The following is a 13,407-nucleotide window of genomic DNA, read 5'->3' as shown; positions in this document are numbered from 1 at the left end:
TTCTCAGGAGGCAGCTGGAGGAGAGCTGAGGGTTGGAGCCAGGGGCCTGGGTTTGAATCCTGATGCCCCCTTACCGAGTGTCTTGAGCAAGTTGCCTAGTTTCTCTGGGCCCCAGTTCCTCATCAGAAAACACGGTTATCATAAGCGCCTCCTGACTGTATCATTGCGAAGAACAGTATACTTTATAAAAAAATGCTTCCAGCACAGTGCCATAAAGCACTTGAGAGGGGGGTGCCCATAAACAGTAGCTGTTTTTGCTCAAACGTGCCTCCTGCTTCACTAGACACATCCTCACCAGAGGAAGGAATTGCCTGGAAAACACAGAGCTGTGTTCCAGGACTGTAGCTCCTTTCCTTTCCCCTGAGAAGCACGGTGGACCTCAGGCTCCTGGCCCTCTCTGCCCGCCTGGAAGGGAGTGGAAAGAGGTGTGAGCCCATAGCTCTCACAGAGACACAGAAGCAGTAGCGGGGGTTGGACCCTGGCACGGGGGCCCAGGAAGGCCGCAGCCCCTCAGTACATCAGCCAGGGCCCTGGCCACCCACCCTTACCCACCACTGATTCAGCTCAGAGGAGGCGGGCAAGTGCCAGCTGTGTTCCTAGGAGCTTTGTCCAGAAGATTTGGTGGCTGTAACATCACTGGTCTCTCATTCCTTCTTTGTTTACAATTGCACTGGGCTCTAAGATTCCAACGATCAGGCCAAGTGAACCCAAGTCAAGTTGTTTTATTCATGGTTGAATCTCACATACTCAGAGCCAAAAGAACCTCAATCCTCAGCTCACATCTTTTCCTGATTCTAAAGGTGAGCATGTGATGCCTAGAGGGTCTAAGTTGACTTGCTCAAGGACACACTAGGTTAGTCAGTAGCAGAGCTGAGACCAGAAGGAATCTTGTAATTGCTGGGTCTGGGATATTTTGACTCTGGTAGGTGAAATAAAGACAGATGAATAAACCTAAGAGGGGCTCTCACCTCTGTCAGGCAGCAGTATTAAGTCTGTACATTTCTACCCCGCCTCATATATACACCCCTGACTGCAGGATCCATGAGAGCAGGGTAGCCCCTGGGTACTCTGTAAAGAGGGGCTGCAGGAGTCACCCTAAGCCAGTGATTTTCCACCACAGTGGGACCCACAGTCAGGGAGGGGAGAAGTGGATAGTGTGCCAAAACATATTTAATATAAGTTTAGTCGGAAAACAGATGAAAACATGTTAGGCTTTTATAATACAAATTACAGGAAGAAAAGTTGCTTCAAATCCTCCTGGCTGTCAGCAATGAGCAGAAGACAGGATGCCCAGGATGAATATCTGGGCAGACAGGTTATTCGAGGGACTGTAGGTTTGAACAAGTGCTGTCTTCATCTCTCAGTTCCTAATCTCCTACCCCTTCTGGAAAAGATGGTTAAAGTTGGTGGTGGCCGCCCATGGGTCTAGAAAGTGGTTATGGGCCAAAGGGAAGGCAGGAGGGTCAGCCTGAGACCTGGACCTGTCCCCTCTTCCCCCACCAAGCACTAATCAACTGATCCAATCAGCCCCAAACACAGTGATGGGTGCCACTGTGTATGCTGATTACCAACAGGCAGCAACAGTGATAACAAAGTTGGACACGTAGGTGAGTGGGCAGGGGTCAAGCCCCAGAAGAATCCTGAAAACAAGACCATGTATGGAGCTTTTTATTAAGGTTATGTCACTAAAACAGAGGCAGGGCAAGACACAGGTACATGAGAAAAGCATGAAACAGGAGTCTGTCAAGGACAGGATGTTTTACCATTGAATGTAAATCTTAAAAGTTAAGAGAAGGGAGGAAATGTCTACAAGTTAAAAAACAGCATTCCCTGTGCAGGAAACATGATTTTGTAAATGTTACATAACCTGCTGGTTTCCAAAATGTGTTGCATTGTCTCTCTTGACCATAAACTCTGGTGGGTTGTTGTTGTTTCCTTTTTAAACATTTCTTTAGTTGGCCTTCTTAGCAGGTAAAATAATCTCTACAAATCCATGGCTTTGCAGGGGAGAAAGAAATGCAATTTTCTGCAATTTAGGAGAGATCTTGAGCAGGCTTCACCAAGCTCCTTGGTTAGTATTCCAGGCAGCAGCCCATCTACTGCTTGTTTGGGACAGCAAGGGAGGGAGGAGACCGGCAAGGGAAGAAGGAGGTTTGGGAGGGCCTGCTTGTTCAGGCATATCTTCCAGGACTTGCAAAACCTTCCTCCCTCCTTGTAATGGGCTGAATTGTGTCCTCCCACCACTCACATGTTGACGTTTTAACTCCCAGGACCTCAGAATGCGACTGTATTTGGAGATAGAGCCTTTAAAGAGGCAATTAAGATAAAATGAGGTCGTCAGGGTGCGGCCTAATCCTATACGACTGGTGTCCTTATAAGAAGAGAAAACTAAGACACAGACATGCACAGAGGGAAGATGGCCATCTACAAGCCAATGAGAGAGACCTCAGAAGAAAACAACCCAGCTGACAACTTGATTTTAGACTTCCAGCCTCTAGAGTTATGAGAAAATAAATTCCTGTTGTTGAAGCTCCCCCAGCCTGGGGTACTTTGTTACGGCAGCTCTAGCAGATTAACATCCTTCCGTCCCTCCCCTTGAAACTGAGGAGGACCCTGTGGGGCTCCTGGGCACGGAAGCCTTTTTGTCCCCGCTTTCTTGTAGGCAAGACTCCAGCCTCCACGACCTTTCCTGAGTTCCAAAGGGCAGATTCCAACAGTTGCTAATCAAGGGAGAAGCAGCCAAGAAACCACCTGAGGCAAGATTAAAGGGACCAGAGAAGCTCATCAAGATTAGGAGACTGACCACCTGAGAGGAGAGTAAAGGCATGCAGACCCTGCACACACCCTAATCTTATCAGCAACCCCACCCTTGAACTATTGCTATAAAACTCCTCATCAAACCCTCCCAGGTTGGGACACATAGTTTTTCGAGGCAGGAGCTTGCTGTGTTTCGCTTTGCCTGGCAAAGCAATGAAGCTATCCTTTTCTACTTCACCCAAAACTCCGTGTCCAAGATTCAGTGTGGCACCGGTGTACAGAGAAGCTGAGCTTTTGGCATCACCCTTTATGGCCTGGCTGGTCACTTTTCCTCCTACAAGCATCTGTCCTCTCTCTCTGCTTCCAATCCTTGCTTCTCTAATTTTCAGAGCTACTGTCTGGCTTTTGAAAAACACAAGCAAAAAATTTTTGCTGTTTCATAAATCTCAGCTGGGAAATGTCAAGGAAGAAAAAAGGAAACTGCCACCCAAACACCCTTTTACTTCCATCCACCCTCACTGTCAGGACACGACCGGGCTCCACCAGGATCAGCGTGGGGGTACCCGGGGAGAGAGAAAAATGCATGCCTGGCATTCCTCTGACTTTCATTTGGGTTTTGTAAAGCAGTGCAGAAAGTCCTACGATCTTTAAATGATCTTTAAACGAATAGACAACTATTCACATGGACATGCCCCAGACATCCACAGCTTAATGCCGCACCTTTTGATGGGTACACATTTTGCGAAGAGGAGGCTCCTGGGTGGGACTTTCAACGTAGCTGTTTTGAATTGGTTATTTAACCCTCATTTTCAGCGTGCTGTCTTTTCCTATCTCAGCTTACTCCACCCACTTCTGGTCCTAGGGAAGTAACTCCTCGGCGTATAAGACAGGACCCAAGAAAAGATGCCAATTCTATCACTGAATGGCATGCAGTTTTCAAAAATAAACCAACCTTTCCAAAATATAGCAGAGGGAGGAACACTCCCAAACTCATTCTACAAGGCCACCATCACCCTGATACCAAAACCAGACAAAGATGTCACAAAGAAAGAAAACTATAGGCCAATTATCACTGATGAACATAGATGCAAAAAACCTCAACAAAATACTAGCAAACAAAATCCAGCAGCACATCAAAAGGATCATACACCATGATCAAGTGGGGTTTACCCCAGGAATGCAAGGATTCTTCAATATACGCAAATCAATCAAATGTGATGCACCATACTCACAAATGGAAGGATAAAAACCATATGATCATCTCAATAGATGCAGAAAAAGCTTTTGACAAAATTCAACACCCATTTATGATAAAAACCCTCCAGAAAGTAGGCATAGAGGGAACTTACCTCAACATAATAAAGGCCATATATGACAAACCCACAGCCAACATCGTTCTCAATGGTGAAAAACTGAAACCATTTCTCTAAGATCAGGAACAAGACAAGGTTGCCCACTCTCACCACTATCATTCAAAATAGTTTTGGAAGCTTTAGCCACAGCAATCAGAGAAGAAAAAGAAACAAAAGGAATCCAAATCGGAAAAGAAGAAGTAAAGCTGTCACTGTTTGCAGATGACATGACACTATACATAGAGAATCCTAAAGATGCTACCAGAAAACTACCAGAGCTAATCAATGAATTTGGTAAAGTAGCAGGACACAAAATTAATGCACAGAAATCTCTTGCATTCCTAAACACTAATGATGAAAAATCTGAAAGAGAAATTAAGGAAACACTCCCATTTACCATTGCAACAAAAAGAAGAAAATACCTAGGAATAAACCTACCTAAGGAGACAAAAGACCTGTATGCAGAAAACTATAAGACACTGATGAAAGAAATTAAAGATGATACAAACAGATGGAGAGATATGCCATGTTCTTGGATTAGAAGAATCAACACTGTGAAAATGACTCTACTACCCAAAGCAATCTACAGATTCAGGGCAATCCCTATCAAACTATCAATGGCATTTTTCACAGAACTAGAACAAAAAATTTCACAATTTGTATGGAAACACAAAAGACCCCAAAGAGCCAAAGCAATCTTGAGAAAGAAAAATGGAGCTGGAGGAATCAGGCTCCTGGACTTCAGACTATACTACAAAGCTACAGTAATCAGGACAGTATGGTACTGGCCCCAAAACAGAAATATAGACCCATGGAACAGGATACAAAGCCCAGAGATAAACCCACACACCTATGGTCACCTTATTTTTGATAAAGGAGGCAAGAATATACTATGGAGAAAAGACAGCCTCTTCAATAAGTGGTGCTGGGAAAACTGGACAGCTACATGTAAAAGAATGAAATTAGAACACTCCCTAACACCATACACAAAAATAAACTCAAAATGGATTAAAGACCTAAATGTAAGGCCAGACACTATAAAACTCTCAGAGGAAAACATAGGCAGAACACTCTACGACATAAATCACAGCAAGATCCTTTTTGACCCACCTCCTAGAGAAATGGAAATAAAATCAAAAATAAACAAATGGGACCTAATGAAACTTAAAAGCCTTTGCTCAGCAAAGGAAACCATAAACAAGACGAAAAGACAACCCTCAGAATGGGAGAAAATATTTGCAAATGAAGCAACTGACAAAGGATTAATCTCCAAAATTTACAAGCAGCTCATGCAGCTCAATATCAAAAAAACAAACAACCCAATCCAAAAATGGGCAGAAGACCTAAATAGACATTTCTCCAAAGAAGATATACAGATTGCCAACAAACACATGAAAGGATGCTCAACATCACTAATCATTAGAGAAATGCAAATCAGAACCACAATGAGGTATCACCTCACACCAGTCTGAATGGCCATCATCAAAAAATCTACAAACAATAAATGCTGGAGAGGGTGTGGAGAAAAGGGAACACTCTTGCACTGTTGGTGGGAATGTAAATTGATACAGCCACTATGGAGAACAGTATGGAGGTTCCTTAAAAAACTAAAAATAGAACTACCATACGACCCAGCAATCCCACTACTGGGCATATATCCAGAAAAAAACAAAATTCAAATAGAGACATGTACCACAATGTCCACTGCAGCACTATTTACAATAGCCAGGACATGGACGCAACCTAAGTGTCCATCGACAGATGAATGGATAAAGAAGATGTGGCACATATATACAGTGGAATATTACTCAGCCATAAAAAGAAACGAAATTGAGTTATTTGTAGTGAGGTGGATGGACCTAGAGTCTGTCATACAAAGTGAAGTAAGTCAGAAAGAGAAAAACAAATACAGTATGCTAATACATATATATGGAATCTAAAAAAAAAAAAATGGTTCTGAAGAACCTAGGGGCAGGACAGGAATAAAGACGCAGACGTAAAGAATGGACTCGAGGACATGGGGAGGGGGAAGGGTAAGCAGGGACAAAGTGAGAAACTGGCATGGACATATATACACTACCAAATGTAAAATAGATAGCTAGTGGGAAGCAGCCACATAGCACAGGGAGATCAGCTTGGTGCTTTGTGACCACCTAGAGGGGTGGGATAGGGAGGGTGGGAGGGAGACGCAAGAGGGAGGGGATATGGGCATATATGTATATGTATAGCTGATTCATTTTGTTATACAGCAGAAACTAACACAACATTGTAAAGCAATTATACTCCAATAAAGATGTTAAAAAAAATAAGAAAGAAAGAAAGAAAGAAAGGAAAGAGAGAGAGAGAGAGGAAGGGAGGGAGAGGGAGAGGGAGGGAGAGAGAGAGAGAGAGAGAAAGAAGAAAGAAAGAAAGGAAAGAAAGAAAGAAAAGGAAGGAAGGAAGGAAGAAAGGAAGAAAGAAAGAAAGAAAGAAAGATAAACCAACCTGATAGGGTGAAAGGGGAAATGAAAGAAGAGATTACCTGTAATTACCCAGTAGTCTCTGGTTGTTTCTGATATATCAAGGTTGGGGTATTCCAGTGCTAAAACAAACAAGAAACACACCAAATTACTTTCACAGGTTTTATATGTAAATATTGTTCAGAGAAATAGACATAGCTGACAAAATACCAAGCAGCTAAATCCTGCTTTATCATTCTTGGGAACTCTAGGACATACAGACTGAAACTTGCTATTCAGAACACTAAAATACTCAGTAAAGGGCTTTTGGGTGTCTGCTTTCGGTTTTTCCATCAAAACCTTCTTAAGTGAAACACTTCCATTGTCAAGACCTACAGCTAGAACCTATCTTAACAATAGCTTTCTCTTTAAAAATTATCCAACCATCATAACATTTTTAGGAATAATTATTTCTTGAATGGATTTTTCCAGTGTCAAGGACTAAGTTTTGTAGCCAAATGTAACAGTCCCATTTCTTTACAGGTGTGGTGACCATCAGAGTTAATACATGTAAAAGGCTTAGCATAGTACCTGGCACATAGTAAGTACTCAATAAATCATAATTGTGTTATTGTTATTATTCTCAGAATATCAAGATGATGAAAAAAGAAATTCTTCACGTGCTGCCAGGTGACGTAATGCCATCTTTTATGACATCATCTTTTCCATAAAATCCAGAAGCATCTTTCCCTAGTATATGGAAATTCACAAAAGCTTGCCATTAAACAAACATTAAAAAAAACTCTGAGTGTCTACTATGTGCTAATAAGTACATTCACACACATTATCTCACTTATCTACAATATATAAAGCAACCAAAGAAGGAAATAGAAACAATTTTGCTAATACATGTTTAAAAAAAAAACTTGCCCAGTGACCTTTAGAAATGTACCAATGATTAAAATTTAAGAGCATAGATCTTTACTTCCTTTGGCTACCGAGTAAATGTTTGGGTACAAAATGTAGGCTGCATCGTCTTCAAAGTCTATGCCTGCTGCATGGTAATGAGGATTATGTAACTGAAGCATTAGCGGAAGATGAGGCCACAAGCCTACGGGGACTTCATCAAGTGAAGTCACGATGCTGACTGCACATGAGTTGCATTATAATATCTATAGCCCAGGCAAGGGCTGAAGGCCCAGGAACATTTGCTGATGGCAGAAGTGGAGGAAACCATAGCAACCCAGATTGCCACGAGGACAGATGCCATACCAGGCAGTGTTATAAGCTCAGAAGGCAGACTGCTTGGGTTCAAACCCCAGGTTCCATGTCTCGCTAGCTATGTCAGAGTAGGCATCTTGTTAAACCTCTTGGAGTTTCAGTTTTCCCATCTGCAAAATGGGGTTAATTTTGCACCTACCTTATAGGGTAGTTGTGAGGATTAAATGAGATACGAAATAAGTGAAGGGTAAAAGCACCTAGCCAGTGCTTTTTTCAATGTGTAATAAAGTTTTCATCAATTCAATCCCCATTGATCACATATTTCAGTTGTGATATAATGACAAAAGAGTTAGCATGTGGCCTGGCACCATGGAGGTTTGCTAAACAGACAAGGCCCCGGAGAAGATGGCAGAGTCCCTGTAGGACGTGGACATACTCACGTTCGGCGATGGTGAGCGGCGGGTAGGTGAGGTAGAACCCCACCAGCTCAGCGGAGAGCTGGCGGAGGAGGCTGCTGGCCACGGTGCCGTTGAGGAAGGAGCTTCGATTGCCCACCACGTACACCAAGGTGACTGTCTGGGAGGCGTTGGACGTGCTCACCATCTGAATCGACACAGGAGGAAAGGGGAGGGAGACATGCCAAATAAGATGAGGGTCTGTTTCATGGAGGCCGTGGGAGGAGAAGTTTAAGGAGAAGTTGAGGTTAGGAATGAAAGGGAGGTGGGAAGAGAGCAAGGAAGAGATAAGAATAACAATAGTTGTCACTTACAGATTGCTTGCTTACATGCCAGACATCGTGCTAAGGGCACATGATCTCATTTAATCCTCACCAACCCTAGGAGGTGTATCCTGTTATGACTCCCTTTTACAGAGGAGGAAACTGAAGCCCAGAATGATCAAGGGACTTGCCCAAGGACACACAGCTAATAAGTGACGGAGACAGGATTCCAACCCAGGCAGCCTGACAGGCAGTGGGTTTTAACCACTGGTGTGTGTATCTTTTCCAGGGGCTAAATGGTCTCAGCCTACGTTTATGGTTCTGAAAATACACAATAGAGCATAGGAATGGTAAATTTAAGGAGGACTCAACTGCTCAGAGAAAGCCTGAGTCAAACTTTTGGGGGATTTTAAAGTTGAAAGGACGGGGAATGCACACCATCCATCATCAACCTAGTCATGGACAGCGTGACCGAACCTGATGACAAAAAGAATTAAGAAATAGAAAACAGCTTCTTTAGAGAGAGATTCCATTTCCTTGTGGTCTATTAATTCAATGTAGAACATGTTAATATTACTATGAGATGGTGTGGTTTTCTTCTCAAATCTTGTCTAAGTCAGTTTTTTAGTTATGAGGAAACGAGACTTTTATAGGTCAATGTATACATAAAAATATCCCACAGATGAGATTTGAAAAGCAGATGCAGTAGGAAGGCATTCCGTATGGTGAGACACTCTTTATGGGCTTCTGTGCTGGGTGTCTGCCCCTTCCCCCTCCAGATCCATTTGCCACCCTGCCCTCATCCTGCTCAGCGCCCCCAGAGGCAGACCCCTGTGGACCACGTCAATGGGCTTCTTGGCCCCCTGGCTTCAGCTGCAGGGAGCTCAGGAGGATGTGGGAGAGAAGGAGGAGAGTGAGGTCAGAGAGTTGGTGTCAGGGACTCCCTCCTGTGGGGTCACAGCTCATGTTGGGCAGCTCTGGCCTCAGGCTTCCCACAACTGCTCCCTCCTCTCACCGCATCAACCCCAACTGTCACAGCCTTGGCAGCTGCACTGTCCCTGTGGTTTCCCTAGAGCCCGCCCACACTTCTACAAAGTCCTTTTCATTGGACTTTCCTCAAATTATCTTCATTTGAATGTGTCCTCTCTTTCTGCTGGAAACTGATACCCAGTCTGTCCCAGACCTTTGTGTGCTCAGACATAAATATCTCTGCAACGTTCCTTTTAAACCTTACTTTGAAGAAGACTGTCAAGAGTAGCTTCTTCATGTTATTTCGAACTTTTTCCCATAAGTGGAAGTTCCTTTTAAATTCTCTAACACGGTACCTAGAGTCCCATGATTAATGATATACGGAGTCAACTCTTCTGGTCAACTCTTACTTCCTCTCCAAAAGTATTTCTGGAATGTGGTTTAGCCACAGATATTCATGCCTCTCCCAAGGTACCAAGAAAAAAGGCACTTCTTTCTGAATAATTCAAAAGACCTCACCGCACTGTCACCTAAAAAAATAATAACTAAAATAACTTTGCAACCTTTATCTCTATTCTGAACACTCTGTTTTTTTGCTTTTCAACAAAACTAAATCTCACTGGATCCCAAAGAGCTTGCAATATGGTATCTCTGTACATACTACACTCGACCAGGTAAGTTATACATTTTTTCAGATGAGAATTTTTTTATTGAGGAGACATCATTGACATACAACATTATATTAGTTTCATTCTTTTTGTGGTAAAATACACATTACATTTTAACCATTTAAAGTGTACAGTTCAGTGGCATTAAGTACATTCGCATTGTTGTGCAACTATCACCACCATCCATCTCCAAAACTTTTTCATCATCCCAAACTGAAACTCTGTACCTACTAAATAACACCCCATTTCTTCCTCTTCCTAGCTCCTAGAAACCACCATTCTATTTTCTCTCTCTATTAATTTGACAAAACTAAATACTTTTTATAAGTGGAATCATATAGTATTTGTCCTTTTGTGACTGGCTTCTTTCACTTAGCATGATGTCCTCAAGGTACGTTCATGTTGTAGCCTGTGTCAGAATTTCCCTCCTTTTTAAGGATGAATAATATTCCATCACATGTATATACCACATTGCCTTATCCATTCACCCATGGATGGACACTTAGGTTGCTTCCACCTTTTGGTTGTTGCGAATAATGCTGCTATGAACACCGGTGTTCCAATATCTGTTCAAGTCCCTGGTTTAAATTCTATTGGGTATATACCCAGAAATAGAATTGTTGGATCATATGGTAATTCTATGTTTTTTGAGGGAACGCCATACTGTTTTCCACAGCAGCTGCACCATTTGACACATCCACCAGCAGTGCACAAGAGTCCCAATTTCTCCTTACCAATGTTTATTATTCTCTATTTTTTTTTTGGAATAGCCATCCTCAATAGGTGTGAGTGGTATTTCGTGGTTTTTATTTGCATTTCCCTAATGATTAGTCACGTCGAGCATCATTTCATGTGCTTATTGGTTACCTGTATATCATCTTTGGAGAAATGTCTATTCAAGTCCTTTGCTCATTTCTTACTTGGGTTGTTTGGTTTTTTTGTTGCTGAGCTGTAGGAGTTCTTTACATATTCTAGATATTAACCCCCTATAGATACATGATTGGCAAATATTTTCTCCCATTCTGTGGGTTGCCTTTTGATTATGTCCTTTGAGCCACAAAAGTTTTTAATTTTGATGACATCTAACTTATTTATTTTTTCTTTTGTTACCTGTGCTTTTGGTGTCATATCAACAAATCACTGCCAAATCCAATGTCATGAAGCTTTTTTCCCCTATTTTCTTCTAAGAGTCCTACAGTTTTAGCTCCTACATTTAGGTCTTTGATCCGTTTTGAGTTAACTTTTGTATACGGTGTTAGGTGAGGATCCAACTTCATTCTTTTGCTTGTGGATATCCAGTTTCCTAGTAGTATTGGTTGAAAAGACTGTCCCTTCCCCCACCAAATGGTCTCATCAAAAATCATTTGACCATATATGTAAGGGTTTATTTCTGGGCTCTCTATTCTGTTCCATTGGTCCATATGTCTGTCTTTATGCCAGTACCATACTGCTTTGATTACCATAGTTTTGCACTAAGTTTTGAAATCAGGAAGTGTGAGACCTCCAACTTTGTTTCCCTCTTTCAAGATTGTTTCGGCTATCCGGGGTCCCTTGATATTTCGGGTGAATTTTAGGATGGATTTTTCTATTTCTGCAAAAAACATCACTGGAATTTTGATAGGGATTGCATAGGGATCATTCTGGGTAGTATTTGACATCATAACAATATTAAGTCTTCCAATTCATGAGCACAGAATGTCTTTCCATTTATTTGTGTTTTCTTTACTATACTCATTTTTTTTTATAGCTAAGAAAAGTGTGACCATTTCTTGGGGGCTGCTTAACAACAACTTCATAAATAAGAAGAGATCCACAGGCCTGAAACCAAGGTCACATCACTGTTCCTTGATAGTCACGCCTTGTCCCTTGCAGGGGATACTTTCCCATTACCCCTCTACTCTTAGACTCGTATGGGTTCTGACCGCATCTCTTACTTCCCATTCACTCATGCCATGATTCATTTAGCTAATTAGACCCACAACGCTGACAGAATGGGAAGCTGTTGTTTTCATTCTTAGTATCCATTCTCCCTTCTTCCTTGTCAGCACCACAATTCTCCTTGGGGAAACATCTCCTCCTCTCCAATCAGTTCATGTGCTTTGGGTGCAGTTGTCCCACTCAGGTTCCAGGAGTGGGCATCTCAGCCAGACTTAGTTGACTGGGATATTTCATATCCTCGACCACAGTTACTGGTCCAGAAATGGGCACGTGATCCAAGAGGGTTCAATGAAAACTAATCCAGGATTTTGACTGGAATGACACAAAAAAGGCACTCTGGATCCATGAGACTGTAAGTAATAAGGATGAGGCAAACCTGGAGGTGCCAGGGGCCTGAGGATGATGCCGCCCAGAGCAAGGCAAGCCAAGAGATGAAGAGAGAACTTCATGAAGAAATCATATAAGCACCTGGATCCAATTGTTCCTGAAGTAAGGAGCTGTGAACCTTTCGGTTACATGACCCAATCACTTCCTCTTTTTGCATAAGCCTGTGAGCTTGGATTCTGTTGCTTATAATCAAAAAGTCCTAATTGAGTCTACTATACTCTAGCCCCTAATATCAATGCTATACAAGTAAAAAATAATTAAGTCACTTTTTCGATGACTCTCTGAACAAATTAAATATTTACATGGTCTTATTCCACAAAAGATCCAAGGTGCCCCACAAATTACATTTAATACAATAAAATGGTAATTTATTAATTTATAAAAAACCAGGTCCTGAAAAAACAGATTAAAGACAACCCTGGGGGGTTGATTAGCATGTATCAATCTATGCATGATATAGGGACCTAGAGGGTTACTAAATCCACACAACAACTTTGGCTCTGGGCTTCCTGCCAGCCAAGGCAAAAAGTGAAAGAGTGTTAATAAAACAATTCACCCAAAGCTGTGGATATGTTCAAGAGCATCTAAAATCTATTTAGATGCAATTATCTAATTGCCCATTGTAGTCTTTTCCAAGGAATATTTGTTACTTGCTTTATAAAGTTTCATCTCACAGCCCCTGACTATCATACGACAACACAAGAGAGGCTTCTTAAGGCCAAGGGCAGCTTATTTATCTTGGTGTCCCTTCCAGTGCCTGATAAAGAGAAGCTGGTCGATAAGTCTGTGCTTCTTGAATATAATTAGAATATGTTCCACTGCCAAGCTCCAATAAGACTCATGTACCTGTGAGGATCATAAATGCAATCAGAAAGAAGAAGGAGCTGAGTCACACTCCTTACATAAATCTTATGTCTGTGACATGTTTTTAGATCTTAGTCTAATATGAACCAGATCAT

General features: G+C 42.0%; 1 protein-coding gene across 1 annotated transcript in view; it reads right to left on the bottom strand.

Moving 5' to 3' along the window:
- KIAA1549L (KIAA1549 like) overlaps positions 1–13,407 on the bottom strand; it is a 294,252-nt gene that overhangs the window by 109,372 nt on the left and 171,473 nt on the right. Inside the window, exons 10-11 of the mRNA XM_061203754.1 lie at positions 8,209–8,371; positions 6,631–6,690 (exon numbers count right to left, since the gene is read on the bottom strand). Coding sequence (XP_061059737.1) covers positions 6,631–6,690; positions 8,209–8,371 — 223 coding nt within the window. The remainder of the gene's footprint in view (positions 1–6,630; positions 6,691–8,208; positions 8,372–13,407) is intronic.

The sequence above is a fragment of the Eubalaena glacialis genome, chromosome 10, assembly GCF_028564815.1.
Source record: "Eubalaena glacialis isolate mEubGla1 chromosome 10, mEubGla1.1.hap2.+ XY, whole genome shotgun sequence".
Lineage (NCBI taxonomy): Eukaryota > Metazoa > Chordata > Mammalia > Artiodactyla > Balaenidae > Eubalaena > Eubalaena glacialis.
The sequence above is the reverse complement of the archived record's forward strand: the minus strand, read 5'-3'. Positions and strand labels throughout refer to the sequence as shown.